Source organism: Poeciliopsis prolifica, unplaced genomic scaffold, assembly GCF_027474105.1.
Source record: "Poeciliopsis prolifica strain line A6 unplaced genomic scaffold, Auburn_PproV2 SCAFFOLD013, whole genome shotgun sequence".
Taxonomy (NCBI): Eukaryota; Metazoa; Chordata; class Actinopteri; order Cyprinodontiformes; family Poeciliidae; genus Poeciliopsis; species Poeciliopsis prolifica.
Genome location: NW_026562388.1, coordinates 4,405,306 through 4,432,051, shown reverse-complemented (window position 1 = coordinate 4,432,051; position 26,746 = coordinate 4,405,306). Strand labels below are relative to the sequence as shown.

General features: G+C 38.2%; 2 protein-coding genes across 5 annotated transcripts; one reads left to right on the top strand and one right to left on the bottom strand.

Annotated features, from left to right (window-relative positions):
* Positions 1 to 5,241: 5,241 nt before the first annotated feature.
* LOC129365567 (protein yippee-like 5) lies at positions 5,242 to 8,982 on the bottom strand. 3 transcript variants are annotated; one of them, XM_055038844.1, is made up of 4 exons: positions 8,835 to 8,982; positions 8,618 to 8,704; positions 7,763 to 7,906; positions 5,242 to 6,740 (listed from the first exon to the last, which is right to left on the bottom strand). In XM_055038844.1, the coding sequence occupies exons 3-4, from the start codon at positions 7,901 to 7,903 to the stop codon at positions 6,516 to 6,518; spliced, it is 366 nt and encodes a 121-aa protein (XP_054894819.1). In that variant the 5' UTR covers positions 7,904 to 7,906; positions 8,618 to 8,704; positions 8,835 to 8,982; the 3' UTR covers positions 5,242 to 6,515. The 3 variants fall into 3 exon arrangements, with proteins under 3 accessions (XP_054894819.1, XP_054894817.1, XP_054894818.1); XM_055038842.1 differs by lacking the exon at positions 8,618 to 8,704 and having other exon boundaries at positions 8,771 to 8,979; XM_055038843.1 differs by lacking the exons at positions 8,618 to 8,704; positions 8,835 to 8,982 and adding an exon at positions 8,385 to 8,611.
* A 2,279-nt stretch (positions 8,983 to 11,261) lies between these two features.
* Positions 11,262 to 26,676, top strand: plb1 (phospholipase B1). Of its 2 annotated transcripts, XM_055038887.1 has the most exons (43): positions 11,262 to 11,403; positions 11,839 to 11,894; positions 11,994 to 12,057; positions 12,184 to 12,247; positions 13,005 to 13,039; positions 13,364 to 13,430; positions 13,512 to 13,560; positions 13,666 to 13,734; positions 13,827 to 13,892; positions 13,977 to 14,032; positions 14,931 to 14,997; positions 15,082 to 15,189; positions 15,322 to 15,375; positions 15,710 to 15,772; positions 15,839 to 15,928; positions 16,018 to 16,078; positions 16,162 to 16,220; positions 16,606 to 16,679; positions 16,767 to 16,810; positions 18,202 to 18,310; positions 18,431 to 18,482; positions 18,586 to 18,666; positions 18,929 to 18,994; positions 19,090 to 19,190; positions 19,281 to 19,362; positions 19,666 to 19,770; positions 19,863 to 19,958; positions 20,047 to 20,118; positions 20,201 to 20,278; positions 20,364 to 20,424; positions 20,500 to 20,558; positions 20,756 to 20,823; positions 20,916 to 20,959; positions 21,096 to 21,195; positions 21,280 to 21,331; positions 21,447 to 21,527; positions 22,445 to 22,510; positions 22,633 to 22,727; positions 23,683 to 23,764; positions 23,850 to 23,954; positions 24,075 to 24,170; positions 24,279 to 24,353; positions 24,942 to 26,676. In XM_055038887.1, the coding sequence occupies exons 1-43, from the start codon at positions 11,346 to 11,348 to the stop codon at positions 25,239 to 25,241; spliced, it is 3,330 nt and encodes a 1,109-aa protein (XP_054894862.1). In that variant the 5' UTR covers positions 11,262 to 11,345; the 3' UTR covers positions 25,242 to 26,676. The 2 variants fall into 2 exon arrangements, with proteins under 2 accessions (XP_054894862.1, XP_054894864.1); XM_055038889.1 differs by lacking the exon at positions 11,262 to 11,403 and having other exon boundaries at positions 11,873 to 11,894; positions 11,978 to 12,057.
* Positions 26,677 to 26,746: the final 70 nt, after the last annotated feature.

The window sequence follows — 26,746 nt, the reverse complement described above, 5'->3', positions numbered from 1 at the left end:
GACCTTTAGCCGCTCATATTAACCCTCCTTGTGGAGGGTTTGTATAATTCTGGGGATGATTGATTTTTTTTATTTTTGGAAGGAAACTAAAATTTTGGGTTCTCAGGGGTTATGAGCAAAAATCTTCTAAAATAACAGCAATAAACACCTAAGTATGTACGTCTATGTAAATTTACATATTGCATAACCTTTTGTTAACGATGCTCCTATCCTTGTCTCTGCAAAACCACAGCTATCTCTCTTTAGATATACTTTATACAAAATCTATTGGCCTTTATCTCTGTCACACAGTGGTTTCCATTATTCTCATGTTTGGAGACATTGATGACATGTTGATCAGATGCAGGCTGCAGCCCCTTTCAATCCTAAATGCACCGTAAAAAGCTTCTACGTCGCAGCGAATGACTCAACAAGACCTTGAATGTTCACATTACACAACACCGGGGACCACTGTTTGCCTCGTCAGCTGCGCACACACACACACACACACACACACACACACACAGTCATACATCTGCCATAGACCAAAAAGGTCAGGAGCTTTGAAGGTGAAGTGCAGTCACCATAGTAACTCGTGTTGACTCCCTCCGTCTCCCGGCAACGGGATGCAGGATGATGTCAATGGAAAGCATGCTATTTTCTACTGGTGACAGAATGATGTCACTCCTTTTGTGTACGCGAGGAGAGAGAGAGACAGAGAGAGAGAGAGAGAGAGAGAGAGAGAGAGAGAGAGAGAGACAGAGAGAGAGAAGAGAGAGAGAGAGAGAAGAGAGAGAGAGAGAGAGAGACAGAGAGAGAGAAAGAGAGACAGAGAGAGAGAGACAGAGAAGTGGAAAAAGAAGTTTGTAATCTGCGGGGCGGAGGCGTTTCGGTAGCATTCCATAGAAACAATAAAGAGACAAAGGCTAAATAGATTCCGAACACGCTGAATCATGAGCCAATTAAGAGGACAATTATCCTGTTTTGTTTGGTTGTTGTTGTTTTTTTCCGCCCTCCCTACAGTTCTTCTCCAGCTTCAGGGGATAAGTTCATATTTCTTCTGGAAGGTGGAGAGAGCGGATGATGCCCTGGCTCCCCTCATTCTGCGTCACTGCTTTTATGTTTTAAACCCGCATTACAAAATTATAATAGAGGGCAATGGTGAGATCAACCTTTTGATGAATGAATCGCAGAATTCCTGTCGATGCTTTCAGGGCAATAAAGTGGAGGTTTAAGGAGCATGTTTGCACACATACAGTTGTGGTCAAAAGTTTACATACACTTGTATAAAACATAATGTCATGGCTGTCTTGAGTTCCCAATAAGTTCTACAACTCTTATTTTTCTGTGATAGAGTGATCGGAACACATACTTGTTTGTCACAAAAAATAGTCATAAAGTTTGGTTCTTTCATAAATTTATTATGGGTCTGCTGAAAATGTCACCAAATCTGCTGGGTCAAAATATACATAAATTGTCAATTTTAGTGATGTAGAGTTGTGTCAATCAAATTAGCTTAATGTCATGGCCTCTTCACTTCTTGTAAGTGATTCTGATTGACTACATCTGTTCACTTCTCATGAGCCCATTGAAATAGGGCTCATTTGACCCAGTGATCAGACTCAGCCTCAAAAGCTACATTGGGAAAGTCAAATGAACTCAGTGTGGATCTGAAAAAGCGAATTATTGACTTGAACAAGTCAGGCAAGTCACTTGGAGCCATTTCAAAGCAGCTACAGGTCCCAAGAGCAACTGTGCAGACAATTATTCGCAAGTATAAAGTGCCTGGAACAGTTGTGTCACTGCCATGATCAGGAAGAAAACGCAAGCTATCACATGCTGCAGAGAGGAGATTGGTCAGGATGGTCAAGAGTCAACCAAGAATCACCAAAAAGCAGGTCTGCAAGGATTTGGAAGCTGATGGAACACAATTGTCAGTCTCCACAGTCAAGCGTGTTTTACATCGCCATGGACTGAGAGGCTGCCGTGCAAGAAAGAAGCTCTTGCTCCAGAAAAGGCACCTTAAGACTCGGCTGAAGTTTGCTGCTGATCACATGGACGAAGATAAAACCTTGTGGAGGAAAGTTCTGTGGTCAGACAGAACAAAAATTGAGCTGTTTGGCCACAACACCCAGCAATATGTTTGGAGGAGAAAAGGTGAGGCCTTTAATCCCAGGAACACCATGCCTACTGTCAAGCATGGTGGTGGTAGTATTATGCTGTGGGGCTGTTTTGCTGCCAGTGGAACTGGTTCTTTGCAGAAAGTAAATGAGATAATGAAGAAGGAGGATTACCTCCAAATTCTGCAGGAAAACTAAAGACCATCAGCCCGAAGGTTGGGTCTTGGGCGCAGTTGGGTGTTCCAATAGGACAATGACCCAAAACACACATCAAAAGTGGTAAAGGAATGGCTAAACCAGGCTAGAATTAAGGTTTTAGAATGGCCTTCCCAAAGTCCTGACTTAAACCCCATTGAGAACATGTGAACAGTACTAAAGAAACAGGTTCATGCAAGAAAACCATCACATTTAGCTGAACTGCATCAATTCTGTCAAGAAGAGTGGTCAAACATTCGACCTGAAGCTTGCCAGGAGCTTGTGGATGGCTACCAAAAGCGCCTAGTTGCTGTGAAAATGGCCAAGGGACATGTAACCAAATACTAATGTTGCTGTATGTATATTTTTGACCCAGCAGATTTGGTGACATTTTCAGCAGACCCATAATAAATTTATGAAAGAACCAAACTTTATAACTGTTTTTTGTGACAAACAAGTACGTGTTCTGATCACTCTATCACAGAAAAATAAGAGTTGTAGAACGTATTGGGAACTCAAGACAGCCATGACATTATGTTTTATACAAGTGTATGTAAACTTTTGACCACAACTGTATCTCACATATGTGTGTGCAAACATATGTGAGATATGTTTGCACACATGCAGACAAACAGGCTGGACAAGGAACATTCCCCCTCCTCCCCCCCATAGATGACTGTCTCTGTAAACACCTGAGGACACTTGGAAACAACTACAAAGTGAAACTATGACACTCTTTGCCGCCAGTCATAAATGACATTAAACTGAGTCAGAAATCTACCCCGCGCTCTGAATCCATAAACATTTCCAGTTCTTGAATGATAGAAATGATGATGATGATAATAATAATAATAATAATAATAATAATAATAATAATAAATAATAATAATATAATAGCATGTAGATGCCTGCAGGCTCTGCAGGTTAAATTCAAGAATCTTAATATTTGTGTGTGCAAAGTTTAAGTCCTGGATGCTCATCGTGAGGAGCCACTGCAGAAAAAGGGGGACCTGTTGTCCCCCCACTCCAGCTGAAGTCTCTCCTTCTCTCTCTGTAGCATCACATCTATATTTAACTGAACCGCAATACCGCAATGTCAGTGTATGGACTGAGGAGTAAATCATCTTTTTTTCCATGTATAAACCATTTTTGGTGGCGATTTTTCACACTGAGCGCTGCAAGGATTGAATAAACTTGGTTTTTACCTTCTACTTTAAAAAAAAAAAAGAAAAGAAAAAAGCAGCATTTCTTTTCTTTAGCTCTGAATATTTACTTGATTCTGAATAATCCCTGAGAATATTCCTTTATCCCTTCCACAGAGAGACATTAACAGCGTGTTTGAGGAGTGCAGTGAAACATGTCACTTTGCCAAGCAGCCGCATTTCCAGCAGAGAACGTCTTGAAGGTTTTCCCTCAGTATTCTGCTGCCCCCTATCGGCCTACATTGTACCTTTTTCTTCCTCGTAAACGCTGATCAGTCATGTCAGGAAAAGGCCCGACTCAACAATGAGTAATTGAAGCGTCTTTTATGAATAAAATAGAAGGACGTAGACTCAGCAAGACCACAAATTTATTTAGAAATCACATTCAAAAAAATCTGATTATAGCCACAGCAAAAAAAAAAAAAAAAAAAAAAAAATTATAATACAAAACAGATAAGTCAATTTGTCTGTGAATAAAATGCAAAACCCGAACAACATAATATCATATAGTATTTCTGTGACTGTGGAAACTACTCTGCATGCAAAAATAATTCACTGTGTGACCAGCAAAACTTTTAAAGATCTTGAAGGTTTGGCATTTGATGACAACTTTGTAAAACATTCATAAAAACAGCATCAGTCGCAAGTTTATATAAGCCCACGAATATTTATTTAGGACATCTAATTCTTTATTTCAGGGTGGAATGACCATGCAACTTCAATGATCATTTTAATTAACACAACTCACTCTTGATTTTTTTCTCTAAACTCTACATACATCACCATTGGCTTCTGGCTCAATGTTATTTATTAAGATTAAGTTGCACCTAAAGCAAATGTCTCCTGTCTGGCACAATTTCAGCTAATAGCTGATCATTCTTTGTATTAGAACTGATTTTATTTCAACTGGTTGGTTTCTCGGCATATGCCTGACTTTTAAGCATCATCCACACATTCTCAAAAGTTTCAAGGCATGGGTCATATAAGAAGTTAAATTTTGTGCCTGCATTATTCATTAGTAACCCAATTTTAATGTGTGGCAGGGATCATTGTCCAAGTTTCAGCCAGTTGGTTTCTGGTGAAGCTGCAGATGTTGAAGCAAGTCCTGTCTTCGTCTTTCCATCCACTTTGCAATGCACTGTTACTACTGGCACGCCACGCCCACCGTTGTCCAAAATGCACAACTGCAAAGGACTGCTTGGATGCGGCACCACATGACCTTGTCGGTTTACCAAAAGGTCATTTGACGAAGGATATTTGTTTCTTGTCTTATATTTTCACATCTGATCTAGTCCTTTGTGACTGAAACATTAAGAGTCGGGGGTCGCCATGATTGGTAAACAAAGAGAAGAGTGAAAAGTCCTAGCATTGTCCAGTCATATCAAAATTTAATGTCTTCATTATATCTGTGAACATTGTAAACAGTTTTCTTCCATCTTATGTTCCAACAAGACCCCAAACACACATCCAGCCTGGAATGGAAACAGCAGGACACCATCAAGATTCTGAAAACGAGAAACAAGTTGTCCTCAACTCTTTGAATTTAAAACCTTACACTTGCTCCATCATTTCTGCCAAGAAGAGAGGCCAGTGGCTCCAAAACATGGCTTTGTGTTGAAACTCTCAAAATGAATTTAACCAAATAGTACTGGGGGAGATGTGTGGGAATAGTGCGTATATATCTGAGCCTAAATGCATAATTTTGAACCTTCGTAAATCAGAAAAAAAGAGCAATAATTTCAAACTTGTGCACCAAATTGTTAAAATTTATTGACTAAAAATGTCCAAACTTATGACATTTGTCACGACGATGAAGAGCATTACGTAAACTTCTAACCAGCACCATATCAAACTGCACCCCAAAATAGTCTAACATTAACATGACATGTCATAAAACAAAAAACAAATTTCATACAATTTGATTATAAAAACAGAGTCCAAAAATAAGGGCAAAGTACCCTATTAAAGCTCGCCTGGCTTTTGGTTTTTATAAAACAAGTCATCTGATGACAAAATATGTCCCAAGCTGGAGGTTATACAAAGTGTGGGTCATCATGCTGAAGGCAGCATTAGCAGAGAGCTTGTGTTTAAAAGGGCAAACTTTAATATTCTGTGTTTAGCTTGGAGTCACAGCTACTTTCAGATGTCACTCACCACTTTATAAACCAGGACTTCTAAACAAGAAGGATGTCACAGTGACACTTTGCTCTTCACACGGCACACAGGCAGACCCAGAATCCATGGTAACAACTCCAACGGTACCACTTTCACGTCATGAGCAGAAGCTGCGGAGGTCACTTTCTGTAGGTTGCATCAATCAAATCGTATGTACACTATCGAAGCAGGCGCTGAATCACTATTAAGCACAAAGAATATTAAAATATGACATCATTCTGTGCGGTCCTCATTGTATCTCTTGTATGAGAACGGAGATCTTGAAACACCACTACGTCCATTAAACTAGAAGCTAAGAAGAAAAAAATGCAGCCGATGGAGAATAAACAGCCATGTCGGCGTCTGAGATCCATTCGATGTGAAGAAGGGATGGTCCCACAACACAACACAACACAACACAGGAGCACAAATATCACAAAAATCAGAAGTAGAGGCTCATTTTACAACGCTTTGCAAAGAGAATCAGCTCTCTCTGAATTCAACACTTTAACTCCATAAATGGAAACAGCACAGTCATGTCCATGTTTCCTTCATGGACTCAAGTCAGCATCGACTAACTGAGTCCATGAAGTTAGTAAACTCAGTGATCATGCTTATGCAGGTGAGTGAAGGGACACCTCGTTACAGCTGCGGTGAGGGACTTTGGAAATACTTTGGGGGGTGCCTAGCCAGCACACAATTTATTTTATTTCTTTTTTAAAAATCGCCAGAGGTCAAAGATCAAGAAAGGAGAGGGAAGCTGAAGTCAAAACCTCACAGGTTCTCCCCTGTGTCCAGCTGGTGATGTGTGCAGCATGGAGAGGAGGAAGGAGCAGAGCGGGAGGGCGGGGGGCAGGTCCGGAGCTCAGGAGTTGTCCGAGGGGACGTGCTCCTCGAAGCCTTCGCTCTCCCTGACCAGCGCCCTCTCCAGGATGACGCGGCCCTCTTTGTACCGCTGACTGTCCTCGGTGGCAAACTCGTAGATCCAGCCCAGCTTGCTGTTGCAGTTCTTGCAGCTGACATCCCGCACCATGTGCCTGCCGGTGAGCATCACTCTGTCCTGCACTTCGCTGTACTGGAGGTTCACCACCTGCGGAGGTGACAAAGAAGCCTGTTGTTGTGGTTCCGAAGCTTTGCAGTTCTGTTGAGATGATATTCTTCATTGGCATTAATATCAGGTTATAGTTACAAACTAGTATCAAGAAATTGGTGTGGAAGTGAATTACTGTCCAAGCTTTAAATATTTTCTTGCTGATTTTAGGTCGATATGAAGGATTTGGTTGTATTTCTCTATACTAGTTATTCCATCGTCTTTGTTTAAAACACAGACACCACTGGAAACAAATGACCCCACATTATGTTTTTTTTGGGATTGCAGTCCCTCCTCCAAACATCCTTCCTATCACTATGGACAAATATGTTCGTCTGTCTGACAAAAAAAATAGAAGGATTTGTTTCTACTTTAAAGGTGATCTTTTCACAGTTCCTGTTGATGTTAAACAACAATGTTCTTAGTATACTGCAGTTCTGGACAGAGTTGAGTTTTAGTGCTAGTGATCCTCGAGTGAAAATTAGATCAATCTAACTAATTTTCTTTCATACAAGATTAATAGTTTGAGTGAAACAGTTTAAATTTTGGTTCAATTTGGGTTTTCCAAGCAGTTAAGAATTACAAACACATATTAAAATGATTTTGACCTTCTCAAATGGCTATAACCTCTACCCTCTTGAAAAACATGTTGACTATCCTTTAAGGTCTGCCACAGATTCAACAGATTTGAATGAGTACTCCTATTTCTGAGAGAACAGGTCAAATGTTCAGCCAGAATTGTCCAGAAGTTTAAAAATCTGTGTATTGTTTTGCTAAAACTCGGTAAGGAACATTCAACAAAGCATTAGTAGGGCATATGTATAATTTTAAGCTCAGAAATAACAGAAAATATAAATTCAAATTTCTGCACGTAATCTTTTTTAATGAACTCAGTGAAGCTGTATATTATGAGTACAATCTGCATAAAGAGCAGTTCAAATAAACCATTAAAAGCTCCCAAATTAATCAGAAATCTATACTGTTGACACAGTGTAAGCCTCTGAAGTTATATGTGTGCGTACCTTATTGAAGAGGAAAGCTCTGCCTGTGGCTCCTGTGAAGCGTGTGGAAATGAGTTCGGAGCGATTCGTCAGGATGGTATCGCAGTTGGCGCAAGAGAAGAGGCGTGTCCCGCCAATATGATCCAGGAAGATGCGTCCCATTTTCTGGTTCAGAATACAATCACCAGAAATAGAGCACAAGAGAAAATGGACAGGAAATCATAAGCAAGCACATTAAATGAAGTCAACTTTGACTCTTTTTAAATGTTATTAGTCTATGTGATTTATCATAAATAAGTATCTTCCAGAAGATCAACTGGTGTGAAGCAAATGAATCCATAACAACAGAAAATTGGGACATATTTTGCTATTTTTTAATATACTATACTCTAGGTATACTATTAACTAAAAAAGTATATTATTAACTACACTCTGCTGGAATCTATCTTAAATTCCAGATGAAAATAGGCAATAAAACGCTTATAATAAGAAATATTTAAGGTTGATCTGTTTATGATTATATGTGGAAAAATCCATAAAACAGGAGTTTATTATTAAAATGACAACCTAACAGTCTTGTTTGCAAACCACTGAAAGCTGATCTCATTATTTCACGTTTTTTTCTTTAGAAATAATGTCTTACCTTTCTCCACTGTGTCGCCCAGCCTGCTTTTGCTGCACTGGAAACTTGTGCTTTTGCATTTCAAGCCATATTATCTTTATTAACCGCGCATGTATTTAGTATTTAAAGACTATTTAATATAAAGCTGAAAATGTCCTACTTCTGAAGACCAACTATGCATATATTTTAAAGGTGATCCATTTTCTTTGTGTGTTTTTTCTTAAGCTGAGCTCTATGTAACATGAACGCCTTACTTGTGAGGTTTTCAAAACATTTCAGTCCTTGAGGAAGTCAGTGGAAGCAAACATCAGGCTAACCGCTCAGCTAACGACGACAACAGGCTAGGAGCAGAAAACAACAACAACAAACGAACATTTCAGCGTCGCTCCGCACCAACAGCTTCCTACCTTTCAAAATGCGGTTTCAGTGGCTCTGTAATGTTCGTCCCGCGATTTTGTCATCGATATTTACCCTGTATTGTGTGCGCAAGTGTTTTGTTTTCGTCGTCGTCGTGGCTTTGTTTTTCTTTTTCAGCTGTTCCTGTCTGCGTTCCGCTTTCAGCCAGTATCAACATCCGGTTAGGAGAGAGAGAGAGACAGAGAGAGAGAGAGACCGCCGCCGCCGCTGCTGCTGCCGCCGCGCCAACATGTTGTTACTTCTATCCGCCGCCAGGCGTCGCAAGAAATCCAACCACCGGGAAATCAAGATGCAGAAGCATAACGATGACACGCCTCAAAGTGAGAGAAACACAAAAACCTGTCATAGTAACTCAGGTCAAAGCAAAAATCACAGAGGCTTCTAAGAAGCTAATCCACCAGTTAAGCACTAACTATTATTATTTGTCTCGTGTCTAACACCAGCAATTAAATTTACTACATGACAGAATACATTATTCTTTGGCCCTCACATGCAGGGGCTGCCAGGGATCTTGGGCTTCATGACAAAAAATTTAACTGGGTCCTCCCACGCAGCTGCTGTTGCAATTTCTTGACTCTATCTGACCCATAAAAAGCGTCACAATTTTAAAGAATTGCTACTGCCGTGCTCTCTTTGGTCCAATACTGACAATTTTTACTGCTCATGAATTTTACATGCAACAGCCTGCATACAGTGTGCAAGTAGGTTGCTCACATTTTTTAAAATTAGTTTATATCACTGAAATGTCTCTCCCCAAGAGCAACAGTCACGGGCAACGTGCAAAATAAACATGAAGCAATCCAGACTTCTCAAAAACGGCTATGTTGTTGCATTTTATTCAAGCTGCAGTGTGTAACTAATTAAAAAAAATGTTTTCTCCATATTTGTTAAAGCTGGCACCATGTCGTGACAGTTTGTTATGAGACAGATAATCTGTGAAAGCAATCAATCTCCTCCACCTCCTCCCTGAGCTGCTATTGCCAGATATAGCAATGCAACTTTCCAGCCAAAACAACCAATCAGAATCAGTAGGACGCTCTTAGTGACGTCAGTCAACCTCATTCACTCACTGTTAAATGCACTCCTGTAACTTATTGTTACAGAAAAAATTACAGTTTTAACAAATATGTAAAACATTTTTTTAAGTTACATACTGTAGCTTTAATTTCTCTTAGGAGAGGACAGGTCAGGGGGGATGTGGTTTAGAGCTGCTGACTCATCTGTTGTTAAGTGTGGTAAAAGGTACAGGGACAAGTTCAATATATGAATATGTTGGTAATTTAATTTCTTAATTCATTAACTGCTTGTGAAATGGAGGCAAACAGTAGTCTGTAGCTAAGCTACCTATGCTGAATGGTTGATAATCTCACAGTCTGCCCACATTTCAGAGAACAACTGGGTGACAAATTGACACTTTCACCTTTTTCTCTCTCTGTCTCTAATTTTTGAAAACCTAACATTATTATTTTTCTTAGCAGCATAGCAACAGCCACAGTGGTTCTTGTCTTCCACTGACTGCTGCTGAACACCATCACTGTCATTTCATGCAGATCCGGGGGGATTCAGGGCAAATGTGCTTTTTGGTCTGGGAGGGGTGACATTTAAATTTTACATCTAGAATTTTTTTTACATTTCTATGAACAAAAAAATAAATAAATAAAAATTGTGGAGGGCTTCCTGCTGGTGAGGGGCCCTTTGAATTCTCATAACCTTTCCCATTTCCATTTGAGATGTGTATGTTAATAGTTCTTGTCTTTTGCGCCTCTGTTTAGCAGTTTAGGACTGATAGTCAGAGGGAGACTAATGAGGATGGTGCTCATGTGATGTTTGATGCAGCACATCATAATATAGCAGGGAGGTTTTCTCTTCAGAGACTCGTGATAGACTATCAAAAGTCCATCTAAGGGCAAACATCATAAAGTTTACAGTAATCTAATTGCATCTCATCTTTTCCAAAAATAAGCCCCATTTGATTTTATACGATTATAAATCCAAGTTGGAATAGATGCAGCATCAGCATGAATTAAAGTTGACTTTATATGGCGGCACTGGATTTTATGTTGTGATATCAGAAAACAGGAGGCTGCATACAAATGGGCCCCACATATAATCCTTCTCTTTTCATTTAACATTTTATTCTGTTTAAATTAAATAAAGTTTGTGTTTATGCTGTGGAAAATTAAAAGAATGAGATCAATTTAACAAAGATCTATATATTGTTCAGTCGTTTAAGATCAATGTTTTATTTCAACTGCAAGGTCTTTAACCTAACTTTATTCTAATGTACAAAGTCTGTGTAGGACTCAACATCACTGTGATAAGCAAAGAGTAATATTTATTATCATTAACATTTATTCTAGCTTTCGAATTGTGCTGTTTTATTTCTCTCTTTTCCTTGTTCAAAACCTCGCCCTCTTGGGAGTCTTCGCCATCTCCACACCCTCTGCAGGTGGGGTGTACATTTACAGTGAATGAAAGCTCACAGTCATTCTTCATCTGAATCTGAGCAGGAGGGGAAAAAAGAGACTCAAACAGTTCTCCGTGTGCCCTCCATCTCTCTGCATCATGGCCGCAGCTGCCATCCTGGTTCTGGCAGTCCTTGGATTCTGCAACACATTCATGGGTAAAGAACCAAGTTTTCCTGTTGAAGTAGAGCATTCAATTTGTACAAAGATTCTTGTGTTTACTGAAACTTGTGATATCAGAGATCTGGAAACTAAATAGCCAACCGGCTCTTTAAGAGCAGTCAGAGACTGTTTGAGTTTGACGTTCATAATCGTTAAAGGTTTACAAGTTCTTTACATTTAATGTTTTACCAATGTTACAAGATACATGTAGCGTTGGTGACGTGGTGTAAATTTACAGCATCTCTCTTATTTAGAGATAAATATCTGAGGACTTCTACCAGCATTAGCACACCATGAAAGTTCAACTTGTAAAAGTGTCATGACAAAACTCCACAAGGATTTCAATTCATCTGTGTTTTTTGATTACGTGTATTAAAAATTCAAAGGGCTGTTTTCCCACAATAAAATAATAATCTAGCCCTTTGTCACAGTTGGGGTTGGTGTGGATTTGCAAGAAAATGGACCCGCAAAACACGAATTAAAGGAGGTATCGTAATTTGTCGTTCTCTATAAGATGAATGTATCACTTTCTATGTCCTATTTTTGATGTATTGCTCAACTACTCAATAGTGTTTTTCTGCTGCAGACAGAACGTTTCATGTCAATTCTTTGCACAGCACTGCCTGGCTCTCTGTCCTCTTTCCCATCAGGTAAAGCAGTGCTACATTTACTGAGGAAGTTGTGCTGTTGCTTGTATGAGAGATTTGCTTCTTCGGGAACTCACAATTCTTCAGGAAGTTGTGACATTTCTGATTTTTGTTTTTCCTTGTCATCAGTTCATACTCTCACACCAGCTCACATCGCAGGCCTTTACACCCTGGGAATGCCTCTATCCCACAGGTACATGCACCGTCTGTAGTAAAACAGACAGACACTGACTTTAGTCTTCAAAGATACGGGCCTGTTACTGTCATCAAAAAATGCAAAATAGTTAAGCAAAACAAATTACAGATTGACATAAATGTTGCAGCAAAAAGTTTCTTCTTTGCTTTAAAATGAAGGTAAAGAAAATGCTGATGTGCATTTCAGGTCAGTAGACTGAAAGTAGGATGCACACTGGCTTTTAATGTGCAAGAAAAACAAATTTGGTAGTTTGAAGATATTCACAATCAACTGTAAATAGTTCACACACCCTGTCGTGGTGTGCAAACAACACTGTGAATGTCCACACAATTCTTCTATTGGAGTGAACTTCCATTTGTTTTAAAACTTCCATTTGTAAACAGCAATCCGTAGATTGCAGGCTGACAACTAGCTCATTTCAGCTTGTTATGTTTGTTTCTCAATAAAGAGCAAAATAACAAGAACGTACAAGGATCTGCACATTAATGTTCATTGAAAAATATGTGTAACTTTTGTAACTTTTATGCTGTATTTTTGCTTTAGTCTAAGTATTAAAATAAATTGACCAATAAATAAATGTCGCAGATAATATTTTGACTTTATTAGTCGACACTGTGAATGATTGCCACTTTTCTGTTTGACATAAAAACAAGTAGAGAACATAAACTCATAGTCTCATTAATAGTTAGGCATTTTGACAAAATTGTGACTAAGTTTGCAGCTTCTTATGCCATGCATTTTTTTTAATTATCAGGAATGAAGCCTCCACAGTTGTCAAGAGGCTGAGAGGTAAGGTTAATCAAAACAATGCTTTGCCACTAGGTACTCTTCCGATTATTTATTAGAAGGTATTTCATTCAAGGTTGCCGGAAAGTTCACATCAAGTGCAGCTCTTATCACGTCAATGTTCTGATTAGGATGCACTTTAAAGAAAAAGTTATCTGTATGGATATGACAGTCAGCCATAAACCCATAACACTGACCTTCAAGCCACATAATTATGAACACGCCATGATTACAAGTATAAAACTTTTCTGTTTGCTGAGATCTTACAATGTGCTGAAACTGCTTTGTCACACCAAGTATTTTATTTAATGTGTTTTGTTTGTACAGAGCTGTTTTCCATGTTTAATCCCAAAGTGGTCTCTCAGCATGAGGATCAGATCTCTTGGCACCACGGGTAACACACAGGCATCAACCATTCAAGTGCTTGCATGTGAAACTTGTACTATTCCTCATGTGTGGCGGTAATGTGTTTCAGGAGTTTAATACAAGAGACAGAAGACCTTTCCTTTTACCTTTCCAAACAGGTATATTCAGTCTATTCATGCAAGAAAGCCGTCATGAGTTCAAAGCATTTAATTTATTTGTATTGAATCAAATACAAATAATTTGTATTTGGCTTTATGTCCTAGGAGGAGACAGAATGGAACATTGTGCTGTTGTTCATCCCTGTAGATTTAACATGTGCCTGTTCAACAGATGTGAGGCTTCTTGTGTCAAATCTACAAAATGATCTATTTTACCCTTTGAAGACAGTGTGTATTAAAGAGGTGTGTGTTTCTTTGCATTATAGGTTGTTGAAAACATTAAAACCACAGTTCAGGAAGTGGACGCAGCTCTGAGGATGCTGCAGAAGCAGGTGTGATTTTGATGTTCCCTAAAACAGTGGGAAAAAAATGAGAGACAATAACTGAATACTTTTACGTTGAAAATGTGCTTCCAGGTGCATCACGCTATGGTTCGTGTAGTGGTTTGGAGTGAAAATCGTCAAGAAGATAGGTGAGTGTTTGACAAAAATCAGTTTAAAGCATTGCTCCTTGTTAATAAATATGGGTGCAGTATAATGCAAACTGTATAATTGCAGTTCGCATGCAAAAGTGTTAGTAAAAAAGTGTTAAGGAAGTAATAAAAATGATTAATTATTAAAAGTAGCAAGAAATACAACATGTTTCATTGTTTCTTTATGCAATAAACCAAGATAATTCAAAGTGCTTTTGAAAACAAACAATAAACAACAAAAAAAAAACATAAATATTACATCACACTGGCAAAATACGGGGAAATAATAAATGTTATAATCCATACTAGAAAAAACAATCGAAGATCACACTTTAAAAATCAAAGTCAACTCTTACCAAGTTGATTTTTAGCCTAGCTTTTACAGGAAGTCAGTGTTTCAGCCATTTTGCAGTTTTCTGGAAGATTGTTTAGAGGACATCCTGGTGTTACAATTATACTGTGGAGTTCCTTTTCATCAGCAGCAAGGCTGTGGCGAGGATATGGGAGATGGAGGGAGCCAAATGTACACCTGTTACTTCTCACATATCTACTGGGCCTTAATTATTTCAAAATCATTTAAGAATCATAGATATACGCCCCATCAGACCGGCAGATGATCTGATGAGAAATATATCAGACCCCATCAGACCGCAAATGTGCACAACCCTTTTCACATTTCTATGTGGAGAAAATTTTTTAAAAACGCATCATTTGTCTTTTGCTTTATAACGGTGTTAAACTTTGTGTTCATCTACTACTCAAATCCTATAAAAATACATTTAAGTTTATACAACACAAAATGAGCAAAACTTCAAGATGAGGGATTTTCTACAATACATGCCTATAAGCTGTGAAGGATTGTCAGATTTACATGTTTCCTGTTTTTGCTTTGTGGCAGGTGTGCTTGTGCAGAAGAAGGTATAAATCCAGGTCTGCAGAAAGCGTTTCTACTAAAAGCACTGCAGGTACAGCGCTGTAGTACATGACATTGTAATGTGCATTAGTTTCTCAGAGCTATCTTCATACTTGTGTGTTTAATCTGCTTTCAGGACTCTGTAAGTGATCTGCTGAAAAATCCAGCTCAGTACAGCCGAGGTGAAGACTTCACCGTTGCACTACAGTCTTCACCAGTTATCCTTGAATCCTACTCAGATTCTGTAAGTGAATAGAAATCAACACTAACTATGTGTCATAGCTATCTGTGAGCTGTGAACCATGTGTTTTCTGTACCATTGGATAAAGACTATGAGCTAATGTGTAATTTATATGTGATGTATCTTTCTTTGAAGGAAATCACTGACTCCCATATAAATGAAATGGCTCTTCAGCTGTGGATTGATTTGGTGAGTTCTCATAAATGAATGAGAAACAATCTCAATTTAAAGAACAGTTTGTGCCATCATGTCTGGTATTCAACAAAACAACGTGCTGTGCAGAAAATAGGACACAGTCACTAAAACCCAAAGGAAGATTGAATAATGATTAGACAGTCTGACTGATTAGATAACAGATGTAAAGATTAATCTTGTGAGATTAACATTGGGTTGTGTTTCCCATACTTCTTTAAATCTGTGTGGTCAGGTAAACAGAGCATACGTGTCATCGCTTTGATTAAACATACAATTACAAAAAATAATGACCCCGAAATTTTAACTAATGATAGATTTCTTCTATCAGCTCCAGCCCTCAATGCACCAGACAGAAAAGAATGATCTCATCACCATTCCCTGCCCTACGGAGGTAAGGTAAACCATTAAATCCCATTTTCTAAGACTGAACTTGTTGAACACATTTAAAAATTTCCAGGAAAGGCCTTTTCTTCGAACATACGTAAACACCCCCAATGGAAGAGAACACGAGAATGTTGCTAGCAAAGCCTCTGCACCGATAGATCCTGTAAGAGTTTCTTTGATAAGATCCAAACCAAGTTTGTAGATAAACAGAGACTCTTCTTTAGAATAATGAGAGATTGTCTCTGTTGTCAGGTTACTGGCACTGAAGTGCTCTGCACAGATCGAAATCCTTCTCCCACCACACCTACATCAGGTAAAGGATTTATTTTTAAACTTAAAATCTGGAAAGCACTTGATTTTAGGCTATTTAAACTGAGATGTTATTTTTCTGTGCAGTTCACAACGTCAGACCTGCGGATATCAAGGTGGTGGCAGCTGTGGGTGATTCACTGACAGTGAGTGTTTTTCATCTTTTTTCATGTCAGCAGCTAAGTTAGCTGCATAAATCTGTCCATCCACAATTGTTATTGGGCAACGTGATGATGATAAAGAAAGACAGTATTGAGGGTCAATGTCATTATCATAGTACTAAAAATATTATCACACTGACATGTTACACAAATGTTTTTCAGTCATTTTAGGGACTTTTACGTTGATTTTTAAGTCAAGGTAACGATTTTGATGAGAGACAGGGATGCTGGGAGCAGAGAGCCACATATTACACCATAATATTGAAAAGCGATTTAAACTTATTGGGAAGGCAACCAAAACAGATTTCACTGTATCTCCTTTGTTTGCATTGGTTGTTTCTGTGATGCTACACATCTGATATCATTCCAGGCAGCCAATGGTGTCGGTGCAAAAGAAGATAACCTCTTGTTGGTCACTTATCAGTATCGAGGACTGTCATGGAGGTAAACTCTGTACTTTGTTGTATTAATGATTCTTATTTCGATGAGCTAAGATTTAAGTGAACAAAGGTTTGTTTCTGCAATATTCAGCATTGGCGGAGATGACGACATATCCAATGTGACAACTTTACCAAGTATGTTTGTTTTCTATGTTTTATTTTAAAATATTTAACAAACATGTATTTGCTATATATTTACAAACTCTAAGTGGTAGCTTGTCTTGGAACCACTTCCAAGACGAGCTACAGGTCCTAGGATGTACTGTTTACGTCACAGGTAAAACTGAAACTAAAACAATTTAGTAAATCACAATTAATACAATATTTATCAAGAAGGCAATACTTTCCCCCAAGTCCAGATTGTTTGACATTGATTTCCCCACCCCACAAATTAAATCACCATGTTAAGATTTTTGTACTCAGGTTTTCTTTGTCTGAATTTTAAAGTTGACTGATGACTTGAAATATTCCAGCGTCAAATAAACGGCTCGATCAAAGTATTATTGTAATAATAATAAAAAGAAAACCACTTTTCTTCTGTTGCTGTTTAAACCTCCGACATTTATGGTGCCCTGATGGATGACCTCCGCACACATCAAATACACGTGCGGTATGGTAGCCTGATAACATCGCAGATCTTTGCCTTTAAGCTTTGCGCTGATAACAAGCTGGAATTAATATTTAATATGTTACATCAATCAAAGTCACACATACAATGGACGCATAAGTCTAGTTCAGACATCAGTGTGTGTGTTCAATTATTTGACTTTTATTGCAGTTACCTATCAGCCTAGAATTTAAAGCTATATTAAGTATTTTTTTTTTATCTGTATTGCATTAAAACCATTGCTTATTTCAATAATTTATATAAGATGACATTGGCAACTCATATGTGTTTTTATTTCTATTTTTAATTCTTAAAACAAAAACTGCAATTTAAGTGGCGAAAACATGTTATTTATGAAGTTGTATAATTTAATGCAGATACACATTTATTGGGAACAATGATGAACACAATATTTTTTCAGAATATTTTTATTGCAGTCAAATATTCCCACAATATTGAAACAAATAATTTATTTATTTTCAGTATTTTTTTTTTTTTTTTTTTTTTTTGTAAATTCATTGAATACAAAAGCAAAAGTCCTGAGCCAATTTAATTTGACTGCTCTTCTAAAACATTCAGTGTTGCCCCAGGATTAAACATGGATTCTCCATTAATGTTGATGTAGCTGTGTATTGTTTAATCATTTTTTTCAAATCTTTGCATTTTGTTAAACTAAAAAGTTAATCACCACAATTTTTCCAGTAATGGTACAGATGATTATTAACTCACTTGATAATATTCTGTTTAAAACAAAACCAATTTCCTGAGGGAGTCTTCCCAAGGGATCAATAAAGTACAAGTCTAAGTCTAGGAGCCCCAAGTCATTGAAATGACCAAACAGAGCATAATTATTTATCTGTATCTATAAGCCGCAGCAAAGCATTTCTTTTTTAAAATCTGTTTGAATTATTTTTTGTAGACATCCTGAGGGAGTTTAACCCCAATGTGACTGGATTCTCAACGGGCATCGGAAACCAGGACAGTCCAGGGGCTTTTCTCAATCAGGCTGTAGCCGGAGCACAGAGTGTGTCAGTATTCCAGACATCTGAAATATTACTTAGCTTTTTATTTCCTCCCATTATAAGTGCATGTGTTGTAATCTTATCATATCATCTGATTGTCTTATTGAACTTTGTCTTTTTTTACAGTAACATGGTACAACAAGTACGCACTCTAGTGGCCAAAATGAAAAATGACCCGGTATGGAAGGAAGTGTTATTTGCAACTTTATACAACGTCTTATTGTCACTGTGCTGTTTTGTTCATGTATCATATCACAATCTTTATATATGGTCTTCTTCAGCGCATTGATTTCTTCAATGACTGGAAGGTGATCACCATGTTTATTGGTGGTAATGACATATGTGCCTATTGCACAGACAGTGTAAGTGCTTTCTCCTCACACGTTTTGAGACTTGATTGACACCTGGTTATTTTTAAGACATAAACAACCGTATCTCAATTTAAAGTTGTGTAATTAATGATTTACATTAGATTCAATATGTTTTCACTTACATTATTTTACATTGTAAGGCATGGTCATACAATCAGTACAATACCCCTGAAATGTGACAAAATCCCAAGCAAATGTTTGAACTGAACGTTTCCCATCAAATGAATTGAAAGAGTATTTTCTTTTCCTACAGGTTGTCTTTTCAGCCAGAAATGTTGTCACTCGAATTCGTGAAGCACTGGACATACTCCACCAGGAAGTATGCACTGTGCACAATGTGTCTGAAAAGTGCCAACGTCTACATTACAATTACTTACTATGCTATTTTTATTTTTTATTTTTTTAATTGTCCAGGTACCCCGTGCAATTGTTAACATGGTAGAGATGCTCAACATCGTACCCCTGCGTGAATTGCACAAGGATAAATCTTTGGGTTGTCCCACCTGGATGGTCAAGTTAGTGATTTTTGTCTCTCCAAGGCAAAAAAGTAAGACTTAAAAACCTGCGACATGTTGCTATTAACTGCCCTGGTGTACATGTTTCAGTATAATTTGCCCCTGCGTGCTGACGGCTACTGACGAATCATATGAACTGCAGAAGCTCAGTGACTTCAACAGAGCATATCAGGTACAACAATATATTTCCAGTTGTGAAACTGTAATTTTGTATTTGCTTACATGTAGTGCATAATGTCCCACAATGCTATGAAGAATTATGTTTAGTTCTCTGCAATTTTTGAAATGTACTTTTAGTACCTAAGAATGATGCTTATTTCTCCTTTGTATAACAATAAAGGCTGTTTCTGTTCTTAATTTGGATTTTACTGAAACACATGCTGTCTTAGAAGCTAAACTGTCTTGTGATATCTGTTGTGCTGATCTTGTCCACCTGGCTGTAATTCTCAACACGTTGTCTCTTTATTATCTGCAGCGTGGCATGAGAGAGCTGATTGATTCTGGAAGATATGACACACAAAACAACTTCACAGTGGTGCTGCAGCCTTTCTTCAGAGAGGTTGTCTTTCCCAGGCTAGAGGTGAGCGTGTGCAGATTTTATCAAAAAATTGTTTTCTTCCCCTTTTCTTCCCCTTTTATTCATTTTAAAATTTTTTTTACTTTCTATGCTAGGATGGCCGGCCTGATCGCTCTTATTTCTCTCCTGACTGTTTTCATCTCAGCCAAAAAGCTCATACCCTCATGGCCCGGTCCCTTTGGAACAACATGGTAAAGTCCAGGGCACGTCTCGTATTTGTGTTTTTTCTTCTTTCTTATTTTAATCTAAAATAAGTTAACGGCTCTCACAATGTCTTAGTTGGAGGCAGTTGGCAACAAGACTTACATCCAAAATTTCCAAGCTGAAATTGGCCTCAAGTGTCCAACAGAGGTAAACAATTTTCAGAAACTGTATACTATATATTGCTCCAAATGTTTACATGTAGTCATTTTCATTTTGTTTATTTATCTAGAGCAACCCTTTCATTCGAACAGCAGTCAATAGTGACTACACCTTCCCAGGCCCTCCACCAACATCACCTCCCATTACTGTATGTCATGTTTTCCTAAATTAACATAGTGAATATTTATTGGGTGACCAGCATGCTAAAATATATGTATTTGTAATTTTTCCAGAACTGGGGCAGCGATTTCTCCTGCACCAACACAGCTCCATCAAACTCTGTGCCCACATCCGGTAAACATCCTGTGACAATCATGCGAAAGACTGTGTTTGACACATAGAAATGTACCAATATCTGAGTTTTGTCAGCCCACAGAGTGCGTCCAGCAGATATTAAGGTGGTGGGGGCTCTTGGAGACTCTCTAACAGTGAGTGCTGCTTACAGATGTCTAATTTGGTGGTAGAAATGTAGAAAAAAAGGACAACCTGGCCCAATGTCCACCCTTGTTTTACATAATTTATGGAAAGGTGTCACTTGGTCTTGTGGATGATGACTAGAACTTGAAATCTATTGTTGGGTGGTTATACAAATGCTAAAATTGGTATCCTCATGCTATGTCATCAGGCTGCATTTGGTGCAAGAGCAACAAACCTGGTGGAGCTTCCCATAGAGTACAGAGGGGTGTCATGGAGGTGAGGGATTGCACAAAAGTTTTCTGGAAAAAAATAAATAAATCATGTAAAACTGTGTGCACTTGGCTCGCTTTGTTCCTCTCTCTACCTAGTATTGGAGGTGATGATACTCTTGAGACTGTCACAACATTGCCCAGTAAGACTCGAGAATTTTTTTTCTACGTTGTGTAATTGCACAATGGCACCACTAGGGGTCAGTCCGAGCCCAAATAAACGGAAAATCTCTCTGTAATAATTTTTATTATTTTTTTTCTGTTGACTTCTTACATCAGATGTCCTGAAGAAGTTCAATCCTGGTATCAAAGGGGCTTCAAAGGGAACTGGAAAAGATCAGACTGGTTTCAACATGGCTGTATCTGGGGCTAAAGCAGGGTAAGCTCAAACACTGTCCAATGTTGTGGACATTTTATGAACTCATAAAAACACCACCCTGACAATATATCCAATTATGTGCAGAGGGGTTCCACATCAGGTCAGGCTTCTGGTTGATGCCATGAAAAATGATGCTGTGAGTTTTTAGCTGATTCTAAACTGCTATTCAGCTTTGTTGCAATGCAACACATTTGATTCTAATATTTTCTCCGTCTGTCTGTCTTTCTGGATCTTTTATTGGATGGAGCTAGACGGTGGATTTTCAGAATGACTGGAAACTTGTGACTCTCTTCATTGGAGGCAACGACCTTTGTCAGTACTGCAATGACCGGGTGAGTTCCCTCTGAACTGCACTGAGTGTCTGCTTAGGCCTCACTGAGTGTTATGTGGCACTGCCTTATGATATCACTCCCCAAATGGATCTGCGCTCCAGAGCATAATGACGCTTTGTGAGGGCCTCTCCCCTAATAGCCTCATTGTGTCAGTGAGATGAGAGCAGGCATGGTTTCTTTTCAATGAGCACATTCTGTTACCTTACCCCTCCAACACGGACCTCCCGCCTCCCACGTCTATCCCAGCCTCTGTCTGCGTTAAAGAAGCACAGAGGAGAACAGAAGCAGGCCTTGTTCCCTACGAGGCATAAACAACTCAGAAGACTTTCTTCATCTAGCTTCTATGACTCACCTCAGGCTTTATAGACTCAGTGGTCTTTCTTTTGATGACTCTTTTTTGAAGCAGGGCAGGAGAAAAGTTGCATTAATTTAAAATGAGCTCTAGGATTGGGTGCTTACAGGTTGCATGCCTCCTCTACCAGAATAGATTTAGACTAAGCCAGTTCATGTTGCACTTATTTCTCCAATAAGGTAGCTATGCTAAGGATCAATGGTGGTTTGCGATATGGGCCATAGGGACAGTTGCCCAGGGTAGCATTAGAAAGGGGACATCAGTATAGATAGAGATTATTTAGCTGAACATCTTTTTTATTGCTGTCATGCATGTGCAGTCAAAGGAGAGTTGTGTAGGAAAGGCGTTCACAGGTTGCTGCTAGTCACACAGCTCCCACATGGAGGGAATGTGCAAATCATTCCGAAATGTCTTATTTTCCCTTAGTGACTTTGTGTTACCTTACATCTTCTGTATTCAGTGGACAAGGAGGACCTCATCCAGGGTACCATCTGCTTTTAAGAAGGCTTAACAAAACTCTTTGTTCACCGTTAATTATTTATTCATTCTGCCTAAAAACCCACAGGCCACTCTTTCACCAGCAAACTACACCAATTACTTGAGGACAAGCTTGGATATCCTCTACAACGAAGTAAGATGACTATAACACATCATAACATCTCAAGTCTGACTGAAATTGTTTTCTTTACATTTTGTTTAGATCAGCACTGATCCATAAAAGTCTGATAAAATTTTCTTGGTGTTTGGTTTCAGGTTCCAAGAACTATCGTCAACGTTTTAGAGATCCTGGAAATTGAAGGCCTTCGCAGAATCAAAAAGGATGGAATTGGATGCACCTTGGTCCAAAAGTAGGCAACACAATAGTCTGATCATGTCTTCATAAGTCAAGGCCACTGAGTCCAAGACGGAAAGCACTTTTTGTCAAAACCTTCTTATTGATGAGCTAGTTCTCTGAATAACTTTAAGGAGAAATCCTATTAAGTCAGATTCACTTTGAAATGTATATAAAAGAGACCAAAAGGTGTCTCTTTGAAATTTTCCAGTTTGCATAGCTTTTGCATAGATTTGGCACTGAATTATTGAAAATAATTGATATCATTAATGTTGTTGAAGAGGTTTGTGAAGTATTTTTAATTTTAGAACCCCTGTAGTGTCAGGAACATATAGAGGCACCCAAGGTACAGATGTGAAAAGTCTTAAATTTATATTCTTTTCCAGTACCATAACAATACACTAGAAAATTAAGAACATTTGAAACATATGTAATTTAAGTTTTAATTCCAAACTGCTGGAAATCTTTTTATGTTGAATGACACTGGAAACTCTAAAATACCAGGTGATATTTTAAGCACAAATCTGATGTAGGCAACAACAAACAAGAAATGGGTCGTCATTGTGTCTTTGAGCAGAATGTTGGCCAAATCAACACAGAAGTGGCTCACCACCCTTTTTAGTTCCCTGAACTTTTCCGATCAGAGAGATAAAAAAGACTGAGCTCGAGAGAATATGCAGGACTCCGAAACATCCACATCGATTTTGTAAAGCGGAATGGTCAAAGGTTCCTCCCTTTATGGTGTTTATGATTTTGTAGGAAACAAACAATTATTTTGTACCAAGGTATTTTTCCTCAAAATGCACTCAGAATCTATTCTTTTAGGTTATGTAAGTGCAAGAGACAATTAGTTTACTTTTAAAATATCTTTAGCATGGCTCTTGACAATTCTGACCAACATTTGAATCCATTTGAAATGAAACATTTCATTTTCCAAATTGAGCTGTTAATTTCCCCCATTTGACCCACAGGCAAGTGTGCCCCTGCTTCTTGTTACCTGGAGAGGATTCCCAAGAGCTGGCTGAATTGAAACGGATCAACCGGGAACTTCAGGTTTATAGACAGAGAATAGTGTCATCTCTGGAACATGTTATGAGTAAAAGAAGTCAGCAATAACCTTTGTATCCACTTTTGTTAGATTGAGACTGAAAATCTGGTGTATGGAGACCGTTATAATGGCAAAGAGGACTTTGCTGTGGTTGTCCAGCCTTTTTTCAGAAATTCCATCGTTCCTTTAAATGCTGTAAGCCATCTGCACAACAACACTCAATTGCTGCTCCGAGATTTAGGTTTAAGATGGAAACACTCCCGACCTGTTAGAGCACAAAACACACTCAGTGATCCTGTGCTTGTTTTCCTGTAGGATGGCGTGCCCGACACCACCTACTTCTCCCAGGACTGTTTCCACTTCAGTGAGCGAGGACATGCTGACATGGCTGCTGCTCTGTGGAACAACATGGTGAGTTTGGCAAGGCCGAAAGTACAAATCTAACTGCAGAGTTTTAGATATAGTGTTGCTAAATTACCACTTAAGCTGAGCAAAGTCCTCTTTCTGTTTTATCTCTAGCTTGAGCCAGTGGGTAAAAAACAGACCTACAACAATTTCACCAATGCCAGAAATATCCTCAAGTGCCCCACTGAGGTAAGATATCTGCTGCAGGCTGTCACTGTTGACCTATTTTTTCTATCTATTTTGCTGTAAGTACAGCACAGCTACAACATATACACTCTTGTAAAGTTTTTTTTTCCATATTTTGTTGTTACAAACTTCCAGAATCAATATGTGTATAGTTTACTTTTAAAAATCTATAGTAAATAGCTCACAATGACAAAGTCAAAATAACTGTTTGAACACTTTTCCAAATAAAAGGTATTTATTTAGAACACTAAAGTGTGTCAATGTCCCCTATTTGTTGGAACATTGACACACAATACATGGGTATGTATTCACACACATTGCCATGATGTTCAGATATCAATTCGAGTACATCTGACTTCCATTGGTTGACCTTGAGAACTTTATCGGTGTCCACAAGTGGTTAAATCAACAACAAGCTCATTTCAGAGCAGAAGCAAAACACATAAAGTCAGATGAATTCAGGAAAGAAATTGTAAGCAGGACATAAATCTGTAGAGGAACTTAAATTAAGAATCACTGTAAAAACCTAAAAATTCCTGAAATGACGTCAGAAATATATCGCACTGAATATAATGTCCTTCCATTTTTCAGGAGCAGCCATATATCTTCACAACCGTGAACAGCTTTCCCAGTTTGACCACAACCACAGCACCCACAATGGGCAGCACAGCACCCACAATGGGCAGCACAGCACTGCCTTTCACCCCAGAATGTTCAGGCACTGTCCCAGCATGGCTTGCTGCTGTACTGGCCATTGTTGGGCTTCTGGTTGGCTGCGCCGTCACCTGGCTCCTCCTCTCCTACAGACACAAGAGAAGCAAGAAGAAATCGGCTACAGTTGAGATGAACGCTTCTGCTCATTATGCTTACTCTAACTCTTACACTGAATAACCCAAGCAGAAAAACGAAGAAAGTCAGGGTCAAAACTGCTTTCTGAAAGCTCAGTGCTTGCAGAAACAACTAAACAGTGTTTTATGTTCAACAAAGTAATGTAGTGCTGTCTGTTTTGACAAGAAAAGTAAGTAAATAAATGTTTTATTTTATTTAAAGAAATCAATATCATGAGTACTTTAAAGGGCTAAATGAGAGAAATGTTTTTAAACTTGTTTGACTGAACATGTCAGAACAGTTGTCTGTGAGGAACAGTTGCACTTCTTACTTTTGCACAGGCTGGTAAGGCAAATTTAAATGTTGTAGCTGGTCTAACAGCTAACATCAAACAGGTACTGCCATAAACCACTGAATATATGCACATGTCTGCTTGCACATGCAGACATGTGCAAACATGCAGACTACCTTTAGTGGTTGCACATTTCCTTCTAACTTCCTCCTATCTGCACCAAGTTTTCTGACAATGTAACATGAAGTCATAGACGTAATATCCTCCTTGAAACTTGATCAGAAATAAATGTAACATTGTGCAGTTTTGTGCCATCTTTTTCTGTTAAAAAAAAAAAATATATATATATAGCTCTAATCAAAGATGGAATAAATAATTGGAGATTGTGAATTTGGAAAATGTGTACGCTCTGTCCTCTTGAAAAGCACTGGGAGTACCATCACATCATAAACAAGACGGACTACTCATGCCTGTGTGTGTTTATCATACCAACAGTGCAATAGACTGGAGGCTATATAACCACGTGTTTTTTATGACACTCTTAAAATGATTAAAGCAGGCTGACAGCTTCCATTATCTTCATCACATATTAAGAGGAACAGAAAACACTTTGCTTTGATTAGAATTGCAGGTCCAACATTTAGGAATAAATATTGAAATATATTTAGAGGTACAGATAAATTTTAGAAACTTCTCTGTTCCTGCTGAAGAAAAGGATTTCCATGTTTCACCGTGAGGACAGCATTTTGGGTTGTTTGTTTTTTCATTTGTAACTGGACCAAAAAGTTCAATTTCAGCCTTATCTGTACAGTGCACCTTTTTCCATGTGTTTGCTGTGGCCTCTCATGATTTGTAGTCATTTTTAAAAACAACTTGAAAAAAAATATTTATTGTGGGTGGAAAACAAACAAATGTAATTTATTTCTATCATTTCAGCAACAGGATAAATTGAATTCTGTTTGGAATTGATTATATGTTGGTCAGGTGACAGCTGAAAATAATTATTTAAAGATGTATTACGTTATTTTACTTCGTAATGATTCATGTGTACAAATAAGAGATATAATATATGTTTTAATAGTGATAATGGTAATTTTTATTTTAATTTTATAGTTATTAGTCTTTTAAATTAAAAATGGTCCTGTAATAATTTGAACTCTGAGTTTATATTCGGAGCTTTTTATAATTAAACTGTTATTAAGCTGCTTGCCTGGTATCCCTGATTGGTCATTATTTTATTTATTTGTGTCAAGTACCTGTTTCCCCTCGTTAGCGC

What these genes read in the sequence shown, in the direction of transcription:
- plb1 (XM_055038887.1), top strand. Translation starts at nt 11,346, where the DNA reads ATGGCCGCAGCTGCCATCCTGGTTCTGGCAGTCCTTGGATTCTGCAAC. An exon ending in TTCTACTAAAAGCACTGCAG is followed by an intron (nt 14,998 to 15,081) that starts GTACAGCGCTGT and finishes ATCTGCTTTCAG; the next exon opens with GACTCTGTAAGTGATCTGCT. An exon ending in GTCAGTACTGCAATGACCGG is followed by an intron (nt 21,528 to 22,444) that starts GTGAGTTCCCTC and finishes AAAAACCCACAG; the next exon opens with GCCACTCTTTCACCAGCAAA.
- LOC129365567 (XM_055038844.1), bottom strand. Translation starts at nt 7,903, where the DNA reads ATGGGACGCATCTTCCTGGATCATATTGGCGGGACACGCCTCTTCTCT. An exon ending in GAGCTTTCCTCTTCAATAAG is followed by an intron (nt 6,741 to 7,762) that starts GTACGCACACAT and finishes TCACCTCCGCAG; the next exon opens with GTGGTGAACCTCCAGTACAG.